The sequence below is a fragment of the Sceloporus undulatus genome, chromosome 3, assembly GCF_019175285.1.
Source record: "Sceloporus undulatus isolate JIND9_A2432 ecotype Alabama chromosome 3, SceUnd_v1.1, whole genome shotgun sequence".
Classification (NCBI taxonomy): domain Eukaryota; kingdom Metazoa; phylum Chordata; class Lepidosauria; order Squamata; family Phrynosomatidae; genus Sceloporus; species Sceloporus undulatus.
In genome coordinates, this window is record NC_056524.1 from 192,966,978 (window position 1) to 192,990,827 (window position 23,850).

At 40.4% G+C, this 23,850-nt stretch overlaps 1 protein-coding gene across 1 annotated transcript in view; it reads left to right on the plus strand.

Annotated features, from left to right (window-relative positions):
- The window catches only part of CPXM2 (carboxypeptidase X, M14 family member 2), a 98,846-nt gene extending 97,340 nt beyond the window's left edge, over positions 1 to 1,506 (plus strand). Inside the window, exon 14 of the mRNA XM_042460996.1 lies at positions 321 to 1,506. Within this exon, the coding sequence (XP_042316930.1) occupies positions 321 to 592 (272 nt within the window). The 3' untranslated portion in view covers positions 593 to 1,506. The remainder of the gene's footprint in view (positions 1 to 320) is intronic.
- The last annotated feature ends 22,344 nt before the right edge of the window (positions 1,507 to 23,850 follow it).

The following is a 23,850-nucleotide window of genomic DNA, read 5'->3' on the forward strand; positions in this document are numbered from 1 at the left end:
AGATCAGGTGGTGGGGTGTGGGCAGGGCAGATCAGGTGAGATCAGACAGTGGGAGCAAACGGAGTGGACAGATCAGGTGGCAGGGGTACAAGGAGGAAATCTAACAGGGGTGTGAGGAAAACAGATCAGTGAGCACATGAGAGGAGGACAGATCAGGTGGCATGGGGAAGAGAGAAAGTGGGAGAACCAGCAAACCCAGCTGACAGTAGCTTCTAAACATCAAACAGCAGCTGCTTTGGGGAAGGTGTTGGCAGCTAGGATCAGCAAACTGGATGTGAAGGTAAATGTGTTCTAATATTTACTATTTGATTCTTCAACAGCAAATGATGGAGATTATTGGCGCCTTCTCAACCCAGGAGAATATGTGGTCACTGCAAAAGCAGAGGGTTACACGGCTGCCACCAAAAACTGTGCTGTAGGCTATGACATGGGTGCAACCCGATGTGACTTCACAATTAGCAAGACCAACTTGGCCCGAATCAAAGAGATCATGGAGAAATTTGGAAAGCAACCCATTAGTCTCTCACTCCGACGGTCCAGACAGCAAGGAAGGCAGAGACGGCAGCAGTTTAGACTACTTTCTAGAGTGTAAAAAAAAAATTGCTATCTTGTCTTGCACCTAAACTGAAGCCTACTCTAGCAGTAGAAAAAATATGCAGGAGATATTTATAAATACAGTATCCTTTTCTAACCATATTCTCATTAGCAATCTTGGCCTGAAGGATATTTCGGATGCCACAGCTCAATGTTTAGATTTATGTGCTATTCTGAAAATACTAGAAAATAATACAGTGCCCTAAAAAAGATGTTGCTGAATAGCAGTTGAGTGTGGCATCTACACTTTTTGAGCTGGAGGAAAGCCTCAATATAACTGAGTGCTAAGACGAAATTCTGTGCAAATATGACATCACATAATCTGCTTCACTTGAAACCGTTGAATTAAAGATGCTGTGAAGATCAGTTGTAGAATGGGGATGGGGGATGGAAATAAGATTTCAGAATTCAAAACTTAAGTACAGTATATGAATTTAAACCTTTGGGTTTGGAAACAGAATATGGATTCAGCCTAAGAAACTACCCAAGAAAACTAACCATCAACTGCCCATTCAGGTACAGCAAACCCAAAATGAAACACAGCAGGGAGCAAAGAGGTATGTGAAAAGAGAAGCAATTAAAATCATGCCCATCTATCATAGAAAAGGGAGGTACTAAATGAAGGGGGAGTTTTTAAGGTATCATCTATATGGCTCTGAATCACTCTACAGTGGCCTTACTTTGAAACTGATTTTTCCATGGTATGGTGAAAGCCATTGCTTGGTAGATTTATAGCTCTGCCACAGCCAACCATGAACATCAGCTCAAAACCAGCAGTAATAACTACCTTGCTGAATGTATAATAAATGCATTGTTCATTGCAATTGATCTTGTGTTTAGAGCATCCTTATTTTATAGTCCTGTTATAAAGTTAACATGAACTTTAAATGCATGTTCTATATGTTTTCTATAATCAGTTTGACTGGATTAATTCCAAAGAGAAAGCTTACATGGAGTGAATATTGAATAATCTGGTGCTCTGTTTTCCATTACTTAGGTTGATTGTCCTTTTAGTAACATGCAGTAACTGGGCTAATTAAATTAAATTAAGGACAGTCATGCTGGCAAGAGTTAAAAAGTTAAAGCAAGGCCTTCAAGGGTGGCAGCTGAACAAATGAGTTAAAGATCAAGGAATATCTAGATAGCTCATCTGTGCTATGATTTCAATTTGCAAATGACTCTCTCTTAGCCCCAGCCTCATTTCTTCAATATGGGGATAAGTATATTTAACTAATAGGAGCTAGTGTAGTGTAGTGGTCTGAATGTTGGTCTAAGACTCTGGGAGACCAGGGTTCAAAACCACACTCAGTAGTTTAGCGCACAGCTAAAAAATCTGATTTACCTTGCCTGGATTGAATCCTATAGTTCACTTGCATTCTTCTGAAGGTGAGAGTATGTGAGTTGCCCAAGGCCATCTAGAGGACTTCTGTGACTGAGTAGTTTAGCATACAGCTAAAAACTCTGGCTCCCAGCTGTGCAAACTGGCCAGCTGAGCGTGGCTGGGATTTAGGTGGAATTTGGGTGAGAGGCAGCATCAGGGGCAAAATGCATCTGATAATATCTAGCTGTATCCCAGAAGAGGATTCAAACTGGGCAAGGTAAGCCTGATTTTTTAGCTGTGCGCTAAACTCCTCAGTCATGGAAGTCCGCTAATGACCTTGGGCAACTCACACACTCTCACCTTCAGAAGAAGGCAATGGCAAACCCTCCCTGGCCAAACCTTGCTAAGAAAACTCAATGATAGATTTGCCTCATGGTCACCATAAGTCAGAAATGACTTATAGGCACACAACAACAACAACGAATATTTACCTAGCATAAAAGTTTAGTGTAACGATTTCAACAAGTTAACTTTTGTGAAACCTTTCCCACACTTCCAGTGAACTATAGGAATGATAAATGTAATTGCTGTCATTTTAGAAATATTTTTAGAAATATTTTAATTAATTTATTTGGTTTATAAATTACTCAGCTAGCAAGTGTCTTCAGGGTGCTTTACAATCATATCAATCAAATGTAATGCTACAATTTGATACAAATCAAATACAGTACTTTATTAGTAATCTAGCAAATTTGTATATTAAGTTTTAAGATTTAAAAATCCAGCAATAAAACTAATAACAAAAACAATATACGAAAGCTTAAATGCCTGCTGGAAGCTAAAGGGTCTTAGCTCAGAATCAAAATGTATGTAATGAAGACCATTCAGTGGATCTCTTTAGGGAAGGCATTCCATATTTAAGAGATCAATACAGAGAATGGGATGGTTTCAACGTGGGATTGACCTTTTCATGAAAAGCTGGGTGAGAAGCCCAGAGAAGTCTGGGTTGCATATGGGCTGCCTACTGCCCAGAGATGGAACAATGTAATAGGATTCGTCCTTGCATTTTCGTTCCCATGTCTATCCTGGCGGGACTTTGCTGTGTGATAATCTCCTTAGATACATTTGCTCTCTTTGTAAGGGATGGTATTCATACCCTTGCACAGAAAAACTCTGAAGACACCTTACAGGGAAATTTCTGTATCTCTCACTGTCCTTATGGCACAAAAAGGATTTACCATGGTGTTGTTTTTACCATATCCAGTAAGTAGTATATCATGGAAGAATAAACAGAAAGAAAAATTATACCTAGTGTGTGACAGCTTCTGCATTAGGATTGCCAAATGTCAGGGTGCCAGCCAGAGTCCCCAAGTTTGGTGGGTGACCTCTAGGTGACAGGCAAGCATCCACATTCTTCAGTTTTCCTGGGACCAGATTTGGGCAACAGGCAAGATTTAATGCTAACAACTGGTTAGGCAGAAAGCCTTCTAGCTGACCATGTAGCTTGCTGTACTTTGCAAAGGTAAATTAAATTAAATCAACTATTACAATTTGCAGATACACTTAATTTCCCTGCCAAGAAAAATGTTCAATCTCTGTGCATGTTTGAATGACAAGCTGTAAGCAACTGTAATTGCTGCTTAAAGCAGACAGCTCAATCCCATCCCCACACTCTATCTCTAGGTCTCAGGTTTTGGCCTGAAAATCCCAAAGCCTGGAATAATCCTTATCTGGCAACCCTAATCTGGAGACATGCAGTAGTGTGACCAAAATCACAGAGGTATGGCCCTAATCTAGTTCAGAATTCAGACCAGTCATAGACAGTGCACAGTTTAGGATCTGGGACTGATTTAATATTGGTGCTGCATAACCAATTTTGATTAATCCTAAATTTAGAATGAAATATGATTGATTTGGACTGCCTGGGTGCAAATTAGGTACAATCTGTCTGTTTGGATCCCCAGATTGGCCTGCTCTGATGTGACTTAGACTAACTTTGATTGATTTTGTTTCTAAACATATCCCTAACAATGTACAGCATTTCCCCAAATGTCATAGTTTAATTGCTCCCCAATCCATACTGAAATTCTATAAATTGTCATATAGAATATTTTTGTTTGTCATTAAATTTGTCCCTGTCCATGACATTGACATGAGTAGCCATCTACAAAGCACTTAATTAATTAAAAACCAAGCAGCTGGTAATGCAAATATCCTCATAACGATAAAGAGTGAACTAATCAACTCCCACCCCAAATGTGAGCACCTTCACCACCACCCACTTTCTACATTTTTATTTTTAGGAAACTGAGGTGGGATTTTTGGGAGTTCCATAGTTACTGGTTCAAACACTTCACATGGTCAGTATTGTGTTTATAATGCTCTTATCTTCATAAATAGGTCTTTAGTAGGGGTGGGAATGTTGGGTCCTCCAACTATTGATTGACTGCAGCTCCCATCATTCACTATCACTGGCAATTTTGATGAGGCTGCTAGGAACTGCCATCAAAAAATAGTTGGAGAGTGTCAAAATTCCTATCTGTGCCCAATAACCATTCTGTCTCTGCATGCTGAAACACTTTCCTCCAGGAATACATTGAGTCTACTCCACTAATAACCTGCAGACCTTTCTGAGAATTTTCCTTGTGAAATGTTACAAATGTAGGGAGGGAGAATCAAGTGTACATTTGGAAAAGAATCTGCATTATCCTAAGTTAAATTATAAAATAAGCTTTGCAAGAAACAAATGTAACTAATGGTCAGTGAAATGTGCATAGCCTTTTGGGGGTTTGGCACACTGACAATGATTGTGGCAGAAGCTGAAAGCAGATTCAGCAAGCTAGTGCTCATTAAAATTAGAGGCCTTCTTTGATGAGGCAAGGCTGTTTCAGTTATCTAACCATGTCATCTACTGAGTATGAGCTAGCAAGAAAAAATTGAGTGGCAGGGGAACTAATTCGTGATTTTGCAATGGAAAACAAGAAAAATAAAGCTTGAAAGTTAATGAGCTAACATTTGCAGCAACATTGGTTTTCTAAAAGTCATGGTGTTAACTGGATAATTCCTTTGTCATAGACAAGACATTTAAAAATAATTAGAAAACCTGTAGGCTGGGTATTTTTATCTCACAAAAACAACCAAAAAGGACATTGTTGAGAAATGTAGATTATGTAACAGTAATTTCAGTACAGTCAGCCCTCCATATCCATAGATTTTTTTCCCCACTGATTCAAGCACCCACAGTTTGAAAATATTTTACATATATATACATTTCCAAAAAAAAGCAAACCTTAATTCTGCTATTTTATATAAGGGACACCATTTTATTATGCCATTACAGTGCGTCCTTGCCTTACGCGGGGGATCCGTTCCGGATCCCGCCGCGTAAGGCGAATTCCGCCTATGCTCGAGCCCCATTGGAAACAATGGGGCTCGTGCGCGGCGGTGTGGCGGCGCGGGCGCGCGCCCATTCAATTGAATGGGACGCGCCGCCCTTTCCGCCCCGCGGGTGCCCCGCAGCTTGAGCACATAAGCTCAAGGTCGCGTATGGCGCACCCGCATATGGCGCGGGCGCACTGTATATTTAATGTGACATGAGCATCCACGGATTTTACTATCCATGGCGGTCCTGGAACCAAACCCCACCAGATACCAAGGGACCACTGTACTGACATAAACTTTTATTGTGGCTCATGATATTGTATAGATGGGATGAAGGATTGTAGTGTCATTGTGATAAGGGGGCCTATGTCACAAGTTTGTACCAAATCTCAGAAATGATATTTGGACCCTGGGTAAAGGGACACTAAGTCTAAAGTTGAATACAATGGGGCCTTTGGTATCCAATGGAGTTTGGTTCTAGGACCTGTCAGGGATTTGAAGGGTTAAAACACAGCACACAGGGAAATGCTTGATGTGTGTGTGTTTGGCCATGAGCAATCAGCAGAGTGGCAAGGTTGATCAGCACAGCTGAAGCTCATTGGCTCAAGGACACTTCAGTGTCCAAGTGCACGTAGCCATGGATGATGAAACCATGTGTCTAGATTGCACAGGAGACACATGACATGGCTACACACCTGAACTCACTGGGTTTGAGAGACCACATGGTCTGGAGACTATATAAGCCCAGGGGTTGCAAGGGTATGGTGTGGGTTTGAAGTAGGATTTGGATTGATATGTTTTGGAGTTTTAGAGATCTGTATTTGTATAATAGCACTGTGAATAAAGAGCACTTCGGGAGACTTAGTTTCTCTGGTGGTTTATCAGAAGAAGCTATAGCATCAGTTTGCTGTGTGTCCCCGGAGGTTCCTGCATTGCTGCAGTTCCTGGAAGACAGCCAGTTGCTGTCATCCCAAATTGGACTTTGGAGCCACGCATCTGCTTCTGGAATTTGCCAGCTCTGCTCCAAGGGTCTGATTTAACCCCAGGACTCGTTTGAGTTGCTGACAGTGGTTGTTGGACCCCAGCAGTTGCGCTGACAGGACCCCCTGTGGTTACCAAAACTTGTGGCTATCAAGTCCCATTATATACAATGGAATAGTAAAATTGTGTCCCTTATATAAAATGGCAACATCAAGGTTCACTCTTTAGAATTTAATTTTTGAGGAATATTTTCAAGCCATGGATGGTGGAATCCATGGATGTAGAATCCATGGATATGGGGCGATGACTGTAGTTTCCAAAATGTGCTATGTGCATATTTCAGTTTTCCTGCTGAGTGTTTAATCTACTTCCACTTTATTTTTCTAACTCCATTATCTGTTAGACTGGAAGATTTCATGGTGTAATAATCCTGTATCCTTTATCAGTTTAGCTGTGAATTTTCTAACTGCTCTTGCTTTTTTGGTTAGATAGAGTGAATTTAAAAACATCCCTGAAGATAACACCCTACTTGCACTTTTGGAATAAGCTTTCAATAGTCTTTATGGAAACTAACATTCAAGCATCAAAGCATATTCATTTTCTCACTGCAGTGAAATTGGCGTTTGGCTTCTTTGACCACTCCCGCATATGTGTTTCTTTTTCTTTTCTGCCTGTAGATGTAAGTAGAAGATGTTTTGGACAGAGCTTATTTGCACAGCTCCCACAGATTATTTTAAAATATGGGTCCTCCAATAAAAAAAAATCATGTCTTTTCAACCACTGCTAGGCAGTGCAGATGAAGCACTGTGAAATCAAGCCTATAGCAAGTCTATAGCACTCTCCTGGGCATGAGGTCCATTCAGAACAGGCAGCTGGAAAACTTATGTAGCCCTGCTGCAACTGTTTCTCTCAATGCACCCTATGACCAGGAGAGATCTGAAGTTGTCATTTTCTAGTACCTCAGTCTGCATTATCTCAAGAACTCTTTTTCTGAGGTGCTTCCCAACAGAAATGGTAGGTTTTGGGGGTCATGACTAGTTGTTAATGGCTGCAAAGATGAATCCCAGAAGTTACAAAATTGTAAATCTGTCTGCCAATCTCATAAGTACTGAGCAGGATGCCAGGCTACTTTTAGGTTCCAAGGTAGAAATTTGTGAATGGTGCTCCTTGCAGAAGGTGAATTACATGGAGATGAGCGAATATAATCATCCCAACAGTCTTAAGTGCTATTGACAGTATTGCTATTGCCAGTTTTCAGAGGCAGACCCATATGCAAAACCTTCTGCAGGAAAGCTGGTCCTTTTTTAATATTTGTAGTCTTTATTTGTACAACTTTGAAAAATGCTTACCACATTACTTCACACATATTTAACATAGATGCAACTAAGAAATCAATAAATTCACTTTATCTGGATATCTCCGAGTTCTTCCAGTCAATGGCCAAGCAGCTAGGTATAGCCAGCTTGGACCTGGGTGTGGTAGAGGACCTTGGAAAAACAGATCTAATTAATTTGGCAGGAAGATTGATGGAGCCATTGACATCTAGGGAATTCTTTGAAATCAAATCTTTTGGGTCAATATAGATCTATCAGGGAAAAAAATGTGCCTTCTCTTTTTTAATTTCAGTTCTCTGGATATAAAAAGCATAAGAGGAAAGCGAAAGATGTGCTTTCAGCCCTGGTGACAACAGAAAATTGTGACCCTCTCAACCATAGATTTCTCTCTAGGGATAAAAAAAATTATAGATAGTCAGTTTTGATGTTTAGGGTAAGTTTAAGGTATATTATTGGGACAGACTGATTTTCTTTCTCCTCAAACGTTTGGATTTTTAAAAAATGTTAATAAGGTCCAAGACCACCACCACCTCCTCCTCCTCCTTTTTGCTCACATAAGCATGATCTAAAATGCTTTCTGTCTCAACCTGGACCTGCTTGTATAAAATCAGATGTTGAAAAGATCACAGTGCTAAACACATTGCCTATAGCTGCAAGGCAATTATGCTGCTGATCTCCAATGCCTGAGTTGTCTCGCTCAAACAATGAAACCTCCCAATAATAGTTTTTATTTATATATCCTGTCTCTCCCTGTGGATCGAGGCGGGATTACAGCAACAAATTTAAAATTACAGTTAGTTAAAATACATTCTCATATCATAAAATCTTAAAAACACATCAATAACGCTATACAGGCACAATATCACCATCTAATTTCCCATACATGCTCTGAATGAAGTGTCATCTTAAAGCTATTATAGCAGGTCAGGGGGATAGGCTCGCTGGAAAAGATCTGTCTTGAGTGCCTTCTTGAAGGCATCTAAGGTGGTAATAAGACAGATCTCCTCCGGCAAGCCATTCCACAGTTTGGGAGCCATAGCAGTGAATGGCCTGTGAGAAGTAGACCTTAGTCTGGTCTTTGGATAATCCAATAGATTCTTCCCAGTTGTTCTGAGAGTGCGGGGTAGATTGTGTAGGGAGAGGCGTTCCTTCAAGTAACTCAGGCCCAAGCCATGTAGGGCTTTAAAGGTAATAACCAACACTTTGTATTGCACCCAGAAACAAATCGGCAGCCAGTGAAGGGATTTTAAAACTGGTGTTATGAGGTCTGACCTATGTGTTCCGGTGACCAACTTGTCTGCTGCATTTTGCACAAGTTGAAGTTTCTGAACTTGATACAAAGGTAGCCCCATGTAGAGTGTGTTACAGAAATCAAGACGAGAAATTACCAGTGCAAGTACCACTGCTTCAAGGTCCTTATGGTCCAGGTAGGGACGCAGTTGGCGTATCAACTGAAGATGGTATCAGGCGCTTCTGGCCATCACATCTACTTCAGATGATAACAGTAGAGATGGATCCAGAAGAACCCCCAAACTGCGAACTTTGTCATTTAGGGGAACTGTGACCCCGCCCAGGACCGGTTGACAAATCTCCATCCCTGGACTTGGGGAACCTATTGCGAGTACCTCTGTTTTCTCTGGATTCAGCTTGAGTTTGTTTTCCATCCAGCCCATTACCAACTCAAGACAGGTGTCCAGAGAAGAGATGCCTTCCTTATTCACTGCAGCAGTCGGAGTCATAGAGAAATAGATTTGGGTGTCATTAGCGTACTGATAACACAGCACCACATGTCTCCGGATGATCTCTCCCAGCGGTTTCATGTAAATGTTAAACAGCATGAGGGACAGAATGGCACCCTGAGGGACGCCAGATGTCAGTTCTCTTTTAGAAGAGCATGAGTCCCTTAGCTTCACCATCTGGAAAGGAAGTAGAAGTAGGAATGGAACCACTGGAGCGCAGTGCCCCTGATACCTAACTCCCTCAGGCGTTCCAGAAGGATACCATGTACAATTTGGACCTGTATCTTTCAAAATCCAAAACTAGCTGGTAATGTATTTTAGGACTAAATGGAAACTGTTGTAGAAGTAGCAATGGTCAAATGTGGAAATGAGTTCTTGGTAAAAGCTGAATTGTAGAAATGAACAGATCATGGAAACATACCAGTTGCATGAAATAAACTGATTACTGTACATAGACCTCTTTGTAAATTTTTACAGCCTTTCTTGAAATATATTATTTGTATGTCTGTGGGTTTCTGGCTCCAAGTGTATTATTTATTTTTAAAGATTCAAGTAGCTCTTTTCATAGTTTATATGAACTGCATGATGTGTCAAACAACTTATTCTTGCTTTGAGATCCTGTTTGGCCTTGCTTTCAAAAGGATGTCATGCAAGGATAGGAGTAAGTATATTCCATGTATTCTCAGATAAATTGTTACTGACATTAAAACTTTTGCAAATACTTTTGGGGTTATAACAAGGACAAAAGGGAATTGGTAATAACTTCTGGAAAGCAAATCTGAGTTATTTCCATCTATTGAAATATGTAAATATGTCTCAGTTTGATCTGTTGAAGCCCTGTCATAAGCCAAACTTGTTTTTGATATTTCTATTGTGTAACACTCACACTGCACAAACTAATTGAAGCATTTCAAGTCAAGCACAGAATAAAGCCTCTCACTGTGCTTGTGTACTACAAAAGTAACGAATAAATTCGTGAGAATATCTCTTTCTAGGGCCATTATGCCAGAGATGCTCAATCTTCTGTTTGGACAATCTATCTTTTCCCTTTTAGTTTTGGTACAGGAAAATGAACAAAACTGCTCCTGGACTAGTGTAAGAATAGGCTGTTGTAACCTGAGTCACTGCCTTTAAGTTTCATTTACCTGTTGTTGTCTTTTTCCATACATGGCTGAAACATGGGTGCCTTCCTCCAATTGGAGATACCCTTGAGTCAGAATTGTTCATTTGGAACTTTATTGCACCCGTTGTTGTCTCTGTTATGGGTACGGAAAGTGGATGCTCGTGTGCACGCGCTGCCTGTCAGAAACGGATTTTACCACACGCCAAAGCGTCCTCCAAAAGGCCCCATTCCGTCCCCTGGAACCAAGCTGTCCCACTTCAGTGCTGAGGTGCATGAAATGTTTTGGTCAGAAATCTTCCGACTGAGCAAAAAGGCGCCCGTCAGCACTGAAGCGGGATGGCTTGGTGCAGGGGGATGGAACAGGACCTTTTGGAGGACGCTTTGGCATCCAGTAAAATCCGTTTTTGACAGGTCACACGCGCACAGGAGTGTCCACTTTCTGTACCCGTAATGAGACAAAAACGGGTGCAATAACACCTCTGAGACATGGCTGAACATATCCTTGTCTTTTTAGGACTGGATAGTTTAAGTTGAAACTTAGTCCTATTCCATTGTGGTCAGAGTGGTCTGAACTTTAGTGATTGGTAAAGGAAACGTTCCCCCCCCCCCCTTTCTCTTAAACAGAAACAAGCATTGCCTATTTTTTAATCTCAATCAAGTGCTTGCTCTACATGGGACTTGTGTCAGGTTTGCTCAGCATTTTGGGTTTTTTTCCCAGTGCTTGAACCATAGAGACTATTGTGCCATTACAGACACCTGTTCTTAGTGCTGCCACTGCAAGATCTACCAAATGAATCACTAATTCATCCATCAGTTTTTGATCTAATGTGTATACTTTTTGTAATAAGTTTGGTAACCTAGGGGCATTCCATTCAGGCAGTACTAATCATAAAATACATCTTTCCTAGGAGCTTCCTTACTAACATGTAATGTTCTTCTGAAAACAGTGACTATCCTTACTGTCTGTTAAGAGGAAGGTTTTGTTGTTTGGCCAGAGTCCGAATCTGTTTTCATTATGTCCAAAACCCAACAATCTATCTTTTCCCTTTTAGTTTTGGTACAGGAAAATGAATGAAGTCCCTTTTGAAGATCAGAAACGAAGTCCTCTGTAACAAATTGTCTGTTTCATAATGCTTCTGACTGCCTTTATTCTGAGGCACAGCATGTATTTTCTTTCCCTTCCGTGTCCTGTGTATGAATCTGCTTGTCATTCTTACAAATCATAGAGACTAATCCTCATCAGACAATGATACCTATTTCTGAAGCTTGCAAAACTTTTGTTAATCCAGTTTTTTCTAACACCTTCTGTAATGTCATTCTCATTCCTCCCCCATGTGCTTAGATATCCCTTTACCCTTTCCTAACCCTACTTGCTTTTTTTATTCTCTGATGGTTTTGCATTAACAGTGACTGTGATCCTACATCACATTTCTAACTATATACAGTAAGTTCAATACAGAATGCCATTAAATGTAGTTACAAATGACTTAAGGAATCAACACCAGAACCCACTTTAAATTGTGGGAGCCACTCCGAGCAGTGTGAGTGAGTGGGGCACTTCAGAATTATGCAACTAGCTTGCTCCATGCATTGTGGCTCAGGGATAGAAATCAGCTGGTCATGTCATCCTGAAGTGTCCTACTCACCCATTCTGAAGACTCATTCTTCCATGCTGTGTAGGTTCTTTCTTATAGTGTAGACACCCCCCCCCCCCCCCCATTTATATATTGTTTCAGCAAAGGCACTTAACAAAGATTTGGAGTCACTACTGCTGGATTTGTCAGTGATGCTACATTTGCTAATAGCTGCAAGATAGAGTGACTGGGATCTTGTACATGAACATCTGCTTCTGCAGATGCTGTAACAGTCAGAGATGAAACTTCATGCACAGGGAGCTCATACTGTCTGCTTGATGAGTCATCCCTAGCAACAATATCTCAAGATGGCACCTAGCAGTAATGTTAGCTCAGGAAACAGTTAAAATGCCAGATTTCTTCATTTTAAAAGATATAACAATGCCCTTACTCTTACTTGACAAAATTGCTGAAAAATAAAACAAACTCACTACCATTATTTAAAAATTGTTTTTTTAAAAAGTTAAACAGTCACAAGAAAGGAAATTCACCTTCTTTTTGGGTCAGAAACGAGGTGGTATGACAAGTCTGGAGAGGTCAAGATTTGGAAAAACAACTTTGGGGGGGGGGGGATCACACATATGGCCTGAAGGCCATACATTGCCTAGCTCTGCTGCATCTTTTGCCTTCTAACACTGTTTCCATCTTTCCTCCTGCTGATTTCTCACCTCTGTCCTTTTCTCCAACCCTTTTTGTTATCATGAAAATTTCCTCTTTCTTTGTATTTTCTCCCCAAACAGTCTCAGGCGGGATACAGACAGGCAAAAAGGGGTGTGTTCATAACGTCATGAAGGTATAGCCTTCAGACGGCCCTTACCTGAATGCCGCCATGAACACGCCGCCCGCATGCCCCAAACGGGAAGAAGCGGCATTAAAAAGGTGCCGCTTTTCCCCGCTTCTTTTCTATATGCTGCGCAACTGCGCAGCTCCGTCTATAAGCTGCTGCACTGGTATGCCAGAATTGCTACACCACTAATTTAAGTTGCCCATTTAAAAGCTCCGTGTCTGCTGCGTCGCATAATGAGTCGGGGTCCTGGAACATGCGCAGTTTGCACCGAGGCTCTAATTGGAGCATCAGATGCCATGCAGATGTGGAAGCTGCAGCACAACTGCACTCTATTTTAATGCTTGTAACCCTAACCCTAACCCTAGAGCAACATGTACGCATGCGCTGCTAGAATTGTGGAAAGTTTGGAATTTAAAGTGAACCCCTACACACATTCCTGTGCCATATTCACCTAACAATAAATAAAATGCTAAAACTTTAAATATTTACATATGTACAAGGGAGGTGCTGGGGGATGGCAGGGGGACAGCGGTGGCAGCAGCGACAGCTGTGGCTGTGCATTGCAGATTCAGCAAGAGCGCGGGGACCAAAGGAGAGGAGGCATCCATGATGCTGGTGACACTAGCAACGTGCAAGTGGACAAGGATGCCAACACTAGCTGATCACCAGCTGGCAGGAGACCACCATTGTTCTTGGGCAGGGTGGGGGGGAAGTTTAAAGGGGCCTGGGCGCTTTAAATGTGCACATATGCTTTCTGCCGCCGGTGCTGAGCGCCAGCCGGCAAAAGAAAAAAAAAGCCCCGTTTTTGGCCACCCGTGCGGAAGCTGCCTCTCTCTTTGCAGCGTCCTGCGAGGCAGCGGTATGGAAACTGTGGGTCAGAAACGGCCCCAGGTGAGGCGTCTTCACTGCCTCCCATGTGGAAGCCCCATACACCTTAGCCACGCCCCTGGGGCGGGCGGTCTGGAGGCTCTGTATTCAGCAGAATACACCTCCAAGACGTCTTTCCCTGCCCGTCTGTGTCCCGCCTTTGTCTTTCTGTGCTGTTCCTGAGTGCCATTACAGCTAACTCTTCTGCTTAACTGCCACTAGCTTCTGATTTTACTATGTACTGGGGAATCTGTTGCCTGCCTTCCTGAGTCCACTTCCTGTGCCCACACTTTGCTACCTGCATAGAAATGAGTGTCCATGGTACCTTCCATTTTCTCCTTAACCTCTCTCCCTCTCTCTGTACATGTGTTCTCTTTCTGATTTCCTTATCTGCTCCTGCTGCCATGACTCAGAAGATAGGAAGATTGGAGGGAAATATAGAAAATTATTTTCCACAGGGATTAGATAGAAAGCTACTCAGACATGACAGATGAAATTAAGATGTCCAGAAAACAAAGACAGAGAAAGGAGAGAGGGAGAACTGAAAAATTAATTTGAAAAATAGAAATTGAAAAACTAAACAGGGTGGGAAAGGACTCATTGCTAAAGCTCCAGGTACAGCATGTGTCTGTTGCCTCTGGCGGTAGGGTTATCTTACATCTTTGTAGCTTGCTCTAAAATCTACTAAGGGTCCAGTTTTTTTCATTGCTCTGCTGGCTCATTTCAGCAGGTTGAAAGGCGATGCAGGCTGCATTGTTCCTTTCCTTTGAGACTTTTATGGCTGTTTCTTCTCCCTTTCCTTCTCCTTTCTCTTCCAGAAACTACAACAATAGAGCCAGGCTAGTGTTTCCCTTGGTGTTAAAGTATATTTAGTGTGGTATGTAGTCTGACCATTAGGAATGGCATAATCGAATGACATGTTTGTGAACATTTAAAAGTGTTGAATATTCTGACCCTTTGAGCTATATATTGAGCTTCAGCTCTAAATGCAAGGAATCAGGGCTGGCGTAAGACATCTTGCTTCTTGTAATGGAGGACCACATATCTGGCATTTGTCCTTTGTTTCAACATTGGTTGCGTCAATTCTGCCTAAGAGCGGTTGTTTAGCTTATGGGTTTAGACTAGTCTTGCCACTGTTTCCCTAACATTATCTTCTGCTTGAAGTGGGCATCTCATTCTAACTAATGGTAGGGGTGACCCCTCATACAATTTTTTTCTGGAAGAATTATTACACATAAACGTTTAAGTCCCACTGATTTTGATGAAACTGAATGTGGCTGTGAGCTTCAGTCTCTGCCATTAAAATTCATGAAAGTTCAGAAAATGTATCATCCTGATCCTCACATGGAAACATTCTTATGAAAGCATGACAGCTTCCATAGTTGTTTACTGTGGATGAGTAGCCTGTATTGTCTCAATATATTTTGGCAGCCTGCATCTAACTCAGCTTTGAAGCCGATCTTTTGTGGGTGAACCTATGTAGAATAAGATTTGAGAATCAATTAATGTCAATAGCGAGTGTAAAGGCCATAGGGGACTCACAAAATATTAGACGTGGCTGCTGTTGCATATGGTGTCCTCTGCTTTATATTGTTATGCTTCATTAAACCCATCAGTATACTTATAGCTAGTGGGCTCTGTGTGAGTCATAGGAAGCCTGGTGTATTATATAATTGGAATATACTATATCCTTCTCTTAATTGGATTTTGTGCTGAGAATAAACAATATTTGTATTTCTAATATAGTGCAAGGAAGACTTACTTTTATGACCGTGGCATTTTCAGATCTATTCCACTCAGACTTAATGAAAAGTATAAAAAAATTTCAATGGATAGATTTCCTTGTTTGAACCCAGCATGTACCATTGAAAGCAATGGGTCTAACATGGTTAACATTAGGAAGGAATAGTAATAAAGGAAAGAGACCAGAAAAATAATCACTGCAGTATAGTGTTGCCCATGGCTGTACCACATGTTTACCTGAAAATACAGGTCAAGATTGAAAGTGGTATAGGACATGTGTTAATGTTTCTGTTTTGTGGCGTGCCTCCATTAAGGCATAGTTGAGATAATAAAATATTTAATTTAGGGAAAAGATGTACACAATGCATTTTTATTGGAACCCTGATAATTAGGATGCAATATTATACAGAGGTTTGCTTTCCTAAATTTTCTTATAAACATTAATGAACATTTTCATGTGCATGACAATTGGAATGCTCCCAGAAGAAATCTTTACTATTGGAAAATGTTGGGGCATGACACCGAAATGGAAGTTATGTGTAAGGCAGGTATGGACAACTGTGCAAGGGCCAGGGGCCAATTTCCCCTGATCCTCTGACAAGCCACATTATCCTTCTTTCATACCCAAACAAGCCTCCTATGTCAACAATGTCTTGCCCAAAATGGTGACCAGAAATGACATAATATCAATTCCAGGATGCAGCCAAAGAAGGAGATTATGGGGGTTATGGGGGATTGGGGTATATGTCTGTCTGTTTTTTGTTGGTGGTGACAGTTTTGCAAAAATAGCCCAACATTACATCTCAAAATGGGGGTTTAGATAGGGTTTTCGAATACCGGCAGTGGGTTTAAAGGCCACTAAAAGAGTTAACTCACAGGTCCCATTCCCTCACTAATGGTGTAAACAATATTTAGCTAGATGGATTCATGGTTCATTAAAAAAAAATCTAAATAGACTGATTTCTTTCTCTTCAGCAAGGAAGGGGTCCAAAGTGCTTAATGGAGGCAGTCGTAAGACGACGACTCCTTTAAAAAAAAAAAAACCTTTGAATCTCACTGCTATTGATAATTACCAGCCGGTCTCTAGTATTTCATTTTTTGGCATCTTATTGCAGATGATGATGATGATGATGATGATGATTTATTGTATTTATACCCCACCCTTTAGAAATACTCTCAGGGTGGCTTACAAATTGTTAATTAGACAGTTCCCTGCCCTCAGTTTTTCAATCTAAAAAGACATGACAAAAAGGAAAGGGGATGACAGTGGGGAAGGGAATCAAGTCCAATCGTTCTTCTCTCCCTCTGAGGCCAGGGCCATGGCTGATGGTTACCATCCCAGCTACAGGTTTTTCTGGTGAGATGGATTAGTTAGATCCATTTCAGTCTGGCTTCAGGCCCATTTATTGGACAGATAGCTTTGGTTGTCTTGGTGGATGACCTATTCCAGGAATAAAAGTGGACAGTGAGAGTGTGTCCTATTGGTTCTCCTGGACTTTTAATGGGATTTCAATACCATTGGCTATCCCTCTCACACCATGATATAGTGCTAATGACAACCATCTCGTATTCATCTTAATCAAAGGAAGGTGATCTAAACAAGTGTCCATGAGCAATAATGGATTAAATTAGAACAAAGTGAAGATTAATCCAGACAAAATAGATTTTAATCCAGACAAAACAGAGACAAAACCTATGCATTATGCTTCTTCTGAATACTCAGCTTCAAAGGTTTACAGTTTCTTGGATTTATCCCTGAACATGGATTCTCAGGTTTCTGTGGATACATTGCACAGTTAAAGCTTATGTGCCAATACAACTTATCATAAAATATGGCAAAATGTTCACTGAAGACCTTAGCAGGGGTATCACTATAGCAATCGCTACAATCAGAGGAGCTTATCATTTTGGTCAATAAACCATTTGGCTGCTCCCAAATGTTATCATAGCTAAATTGCCACTGATCTACATGGGATGCCACCAACCAAATACATTCCAGCTTGAAGTCTCACTCAGCCAGCCAATTTTTTAAGTCAGAAGCTTCCCAACTTTGAAAAAGTGTGGGCTGAGCAAGACTTCGACTCAGGATGCATCTGGGTGGCAACATCCCACATAGAGCGATAATGATTTAGCTATGACAACATCCAGGAGCACCCCGGATCTAGAACTCAAGCTGGAAGACGTAAATTGGCTTATTGGCCAAAGTGATAAGCTCCTCAGTCAGTCATGTTGACTCGTACAGTAATAAATGTGTTAGGTGGAAAACGAAATGAGTTCTGAAAACCCCCTCTTTCACTTCTTTTTTGAAATAAACTTTTGAAACTTTCCCACAGAATAAAAAATGCAATCAGGGACAAAACTGTTGATTGCAATACGAGTGCTATTATCTTGACTGAACATTCAACAATAGTGGATCTTGCTTATTCCAGTTTCACAAACTGTTCCAAACAAAAAGAAGACTGTGGCACATGGAAGAGAGAAATTGCAAACAAACAGGTACTGCATTTTAGACAAACACATGCACACTCTTTCACTGCTGAAGTATAACATTAAACAACAACTCCTTTCTGAAAATTGTGTCCCCCATATATGTGCTAAATTGATGATGAAGGAGCATACTGATGTCTAAACTCTATTAACAATCCCAGCTAGAAGAGTGATGGACTCAGTTACTGAACAGTGAGTCAACACTGATGTAAATTCCTTTCATTCAGTGGGTTTATTTAAGTTAGGACCAACAATAAGATTCAAATCCATGCATGCTGGCTGGTCCATTAATACTGATTATCTTGCTGGCCTAGCATTATGTATAATATCTGAAAAAGGAAAATATACATATTATATGATTGTTTGTTGTTTTGTTGTTGTGTGCCTTCAAGTAATTACCAATTACTCTGCTCTGGTGTGCTCTGCTCAAACTGCACATCCATCAAGTAGCCTCCTTGCTTAATGTCTGCATGCACCACTCAAACATAAAAAAATGGCTGACATCCTGTATTACAGTTATGGATTCATAATCTAGATTTATGGGCCTGTACCTGTTTGTATTCAGTAAGATTATGTAAATGCCTCACAAGCTCAGCTTAACAACTGGCAGCCAGACCAGGTGAAAGAGGTCTATTTAGCTGCCAATCAGTGTGGAAAGAGGGTGATGGAGGCACCAGCTGCAACAATCAGAAGTAGCACCTCTGTCACAATTCCTTCTCGCAGCCTCACTTGCTTACAGGAGGGGGCTGGAAACATCCTTCTTTTGCATCCATATCAGCAACTAAATAGATCTCCTTCACCTGATGTTGGTGGATCAGGCCAGGAAATATTACTTAGCTACACATGTTATAATATCCCATTATTCAAAAAATTGCTTCTCCACGAACACTTCATTGATGGAAGGAAAGCAGGAAAGCCTGAGTTATGTTTTAGAAGTGCGATGGATGATCCCACCTTCGGCGCTTCTGCAACAGTTCAGCAACATTTTGGCAACATAAGACCTTCCATGTGATAAGAGCCTAAGAGGCAATGAAGGGTGTCTCCTTCTGATATTATGGAGAGAGCAGGTTGTAGAATAGAAGCACTATGGACTCAAACTGTTTAGAGCTTTAAATTAAGTAAGGAACACTTTGAACTGGGTCTGGAAGCAAGCTGCAGTCAGTGCAAGATAGGATCCATGAATTCAGTTATTAACTATGTTTAGGCTGCCATCACACTGCAGAATGAATGCAGTTTCATAGTGCTTTAACTGACATGGCTCAATGCTGTGGAATCCTGGAATCTGCAGTTTATTGTGACACCAGAGCTCTCTGATAGAGAAGGTTAAATAGCTCGCAAAACTAGAAACCCGAGAACTCCATTGCCTTGAGCAACAGCAGTTAAAGCACTGTCAAACTGCATTCATTCTGGAATGTAGATGCCATCTTAGTAAACACATTTCAATGAGGTGGTAGGAAAAGAGATGTTTTCGGTATCATTTTGTGGTTTTCTTTCTTTCTTTCTTTCTTTCTTTTTGCTTCTTGTTCCTGGAATCGGTTCTGCTCTCCCCCTCATCTAATTGACTAATGAACATATGGTGGGGAGATGGGATTGCAGCATAAGGCTCTGCTTCACCATCCACTGTACATGTTGGTCAGACATCTGCAACATGCCAACATGTGTATGCTCATTCATCTATCATGCACAAAGCAATGCCTACACGCTTACATGTTGATATTGCAGCTATGCTGATGTACAGGTACATGGAGAGGGATAGCTTTTCCCAACATTTTAGAAAGAATGGTATGGTCTGAATGCCTTTAAAAAAGCCTATTGTCACATTACAGAGGGAAGATGGGGTGGTTTAATAAATATGTTTTGCATATATTCCTGGATTCAGAAAATTTGACACATGGAAAAACAAGTTAGAAACCTTCTCTTTGGCGATCTCTTCCCCTCCCTACAAACACATATATCATGCCATGGAACATTGAATCAAACTTTGCTCCACCAGAGATGCAAAGCAGGGATCAACGATCTTTATTTCGTTTTTGCATGTAGGAATAAATAATTTTTTAAGGTTGTCTCTTACTTGGATGAGAATACAAAAATATTTGTGTCTGTGATGATTTTTCAAATTTCAGGACAATTTAAAGGGTGGGGGAGTCATACAACTGTTTTTGTTTGTTTTTTTGCATATAATTCAATATTTTTGTGCCAAAAGCTATACTGATGTTCTACTGTATTATATTTTTTCCAGGCAAACATATTGAGGTCTGAACCAAAAACAAGTTTGTTTGTTTGTTTGTTTTTGACAAATGACTTTTTCACAGAACATGATCAGTCATCTCACATGTGCTGATTAATTTTTTGACAGGGACAGACATCACACATTGCAATTAGAAATTGATAAAATCAAATCGTGGATCTGTAACTGCTCTGTATTGTGCTTTGTTACTTATTCATGGGAGTGGTTTTATTGCCACAATTATAAATGCTTCCCCTAAACTCCAGAGAGACACTCCAGGGAACAGAGGTCTGTGGTGTGACCAAGTGGTGCCAGCTGCCTCCTGTCCTCAAGTTGCAGGGTGCTGAAGCACCTTGCTTTTACTTGTTGTAGTGTGTTTCAGAGACAGGAGAAGATTGGCTGTATTATCGTAAAGTACCCCACTTGACTGTTCTGCAGACCCCCATCCTTTGGAGTGGCTTTCTGGAGTTCAGGGTGGGTTTGGTTCTTGATTCCTTAGTTCATTCATAGCAACATTTACATAACTACAAATGCGATGCAGAATCTCAGCAAGCATGTTTTGATATGTTGACACCCTGTCTCATTGGCAACAAGAAAATCTGTGAGTAGCCTTTTAATACCTAAAATGAAATTGTAAAGTACGGGAGAACTGTAATTTTGTTATCCAACATTTTAGTAGGTCAGGTCCAGTATCCCAAGAACACTTTAGGCAGCAGCATATTTGTAGCATGTTACACAGATAAAAGGGGGGAAAGGGCTGTCAGGTTGTTTTGTCAGGGTATTCTTTCCTGTCTCACATACAGTTTCTTTCATATAAATCATCAAAAATATATTCGTGCCCAGTGCAAACTCTCTCTAGCTATTGCTTTTTGAACCTGTGCTATGATGCCTGTCTAGGTGAAATTATTGTATTTGTAACCAGTTCCACCAGTAGAAGCCCTATTGACTTAATTTAGATTTACTCCCAAGTAACTGTGTCAGTGCTGAGCCTTGGTGTCCATTAGTAACCCTTTATTGGTCTATAGCCAAAGAAAATCCATCATATATACATGTATGCATACATAATTTCCTTTGCTCTGCTGCTGTCTAAGTTTACCCACATTGTATTTTCTTTTAGATTTTGACACCATCTGCTGTTCTGTTTCCTTTTGCCTGCCTTTAGACTGGGGTGTGCAATTACCATACGCCCACTCATCCTCCCACGCTCCCTTTTCACTGCATGCTTTAATTTTTTTGTGAAGGTTGATGTCTCCAACTTGCTTAAAACCTGTAATTATTAGAAGACACCTAATGAGATCAGCAGTGATATTCCTTGCTGGGCAGATGAGGTTGGATCCCCGCCCCCCTTTCCATTTCATTTTTTAATGGAATAAACAAGGGCAGATGACAGCTAAAACACTGAAAGCAAATCTTCCTATCAGACAACTGGAAGGAAAGGTCAGTCTTCTAAAAATGAACATGCAATCAATGATTATGCAGTCAGTTCCATCCAAGGGATTTAAAAGGGCTATTTTTATTTGTTCTTTTAAAAATCTAATTGTAAGAACCTGTGTAGACTTTAAGCTGTAATTACAGGTGATTTTTTTAAAAATAAGTCCCTGCCCTACATTTAAAGAAAACTCACACCACACTCAGAGGTGCTGAGGGCTGTCATGTTTATCACTAGCTTCCAATTTAAACATCCAGCTCTATTTTTAGAAGGTCATGAAGGGGAGGGTTTCTTACCATTTCTAGCATGTAAAATTGTTTCATCCAGGCCACTGTCTCTAATATGGTAGAATATGATGATTTGGAAATCCTGTAATAACAAAGAGAAATACTTCTGGGAATTCTCTTTGGGATTATTTCCCTCTTTTTCTGATATTCAGAGGTGAGTGTTGGCACCTTTTATAGCTAGAATGAGAGAGATTATCAACAGGATTGGGAAACCAACGAGCTCTGTGTGAAAGGGCTGTTCTTGCACACAAATATTATTCATCTGAAAATGGTCAGCCTTACTTCTTTCAGAAGAACCTCTGGGTTTCTTCCTGTTCTGCTAAAATGTGTGTGTATGTGTAGGGACTAATATTAGCAGAATGAATGGTAAATAGCACAAAACCCTGTCAATTCTTTACTCTCAAATTCTGTATATGTGCTAACTTCCTAAAAGGGTACTATGCCTGTTAATTTTATCCAATTCTGATAAAGACAGAGGCATGAATAGGGGATGACACTAAGGGGATGACACCACTGGTCCCCAAACATCTGCCTCTTGGCAGAAATTGGCTGTGATGTTCACCTGCATCCCTTTAAAACACTGGAATTCAGTGGAAGAGATGCTATGAATTGAACATGGCTCAGTGGAAAGACAGAGGAGAGGCCTCAGATTTTTAAAAAAACAAATTAAACTTTAAACTTTTAAAATAATTTTTTCCCATTTTTCTTTAAAAAACCTAAAAACAAAGAGGTGGCAAACAGACTGAAAACACTCGAAATACATACCAGTCCACAAGAAAGGAGATACAAAAGACTGCAGGAACTATAGGACAATAGCACTAATAGTGAAGGAAGCAGACAGAAAGAAAATCAACTAATTTGAAATGTGGTACTGGAAAAGAATACTTAGGATACCATGGATAGCCAAGAAAACAAACAAATGGTTTCTTGAACAGTTCAGACCACGGCTCTCCTTGGAAGCAAAGAGGATCAAGTTGAGACTATCGTAGTTTGGTACATAATGAGAAGGCATGGATCACTAGAAAAAACTATAATGCTAGGAAAGGTAGAGGGTAGAAGAAAGAGAGGAAGACCACAAACCAGATGAATAGATTCACTCAGGGGGGTTATGGGGAGGGGCTTGCAGGATCTAGCCAAGGTAGTGGAGGATAGGGATTCTTTGCATTGTCTCATCCATGGGGTTGCCATGAATCAGAACCTACTCAAGGGCAGCTAACCACAATTCCTGAACAGTATTCTCGACATTTTTTACATATCGACTGCCTACAGAACTCTTTCTCTAGTTCTAGACTTTAATCAGGTATCAGTTTTAGGCAAAATTATTGGAACAGACCAACTTACCATGGACACACAAAAGCGAAGTTATATGCCCAGTGTTGTGGCATCACAACACCCTGTGGCCAATCAGATTTGGAAACGTAATTGCATCACAAAGGCAAGTCCAATCTAAGGAAAGAGTTCCAGCCTTAATTTGAACTGGTTTTATAGACAGATTTATCTACAAGATATTATAGAGTCAGGTCAGAAAATTGGAAGATAAATACTACTCACTGCCAAAGAAGGAAGAATTCTACACACACCTTTACCCATATTTCTTAGTTCCCTCTCAGAAAAATTGGAGTATTTGTAAATAAATGAAAATGTCTGTAGAAAGTTCCTCCTCTGATATGGTCTGCAGTTCTATTTCTATGGATTTCCTCCTTATCTCACCTTGAAATCTATTTCATGCCACTTCTATGTGGATATTCCTTTCTACAGAAAAAAATTCTTAGTATTTTTGTTTACTTTTGAAATGCTTATATTAATTATACATGTGATGACACATGTACATATTGACCAGTGTGTATTTGTTCACATTTTTAAAATGTATGCAATATTTTAATGCATTTTTTTCAAATGTTGTAACATGAATTATT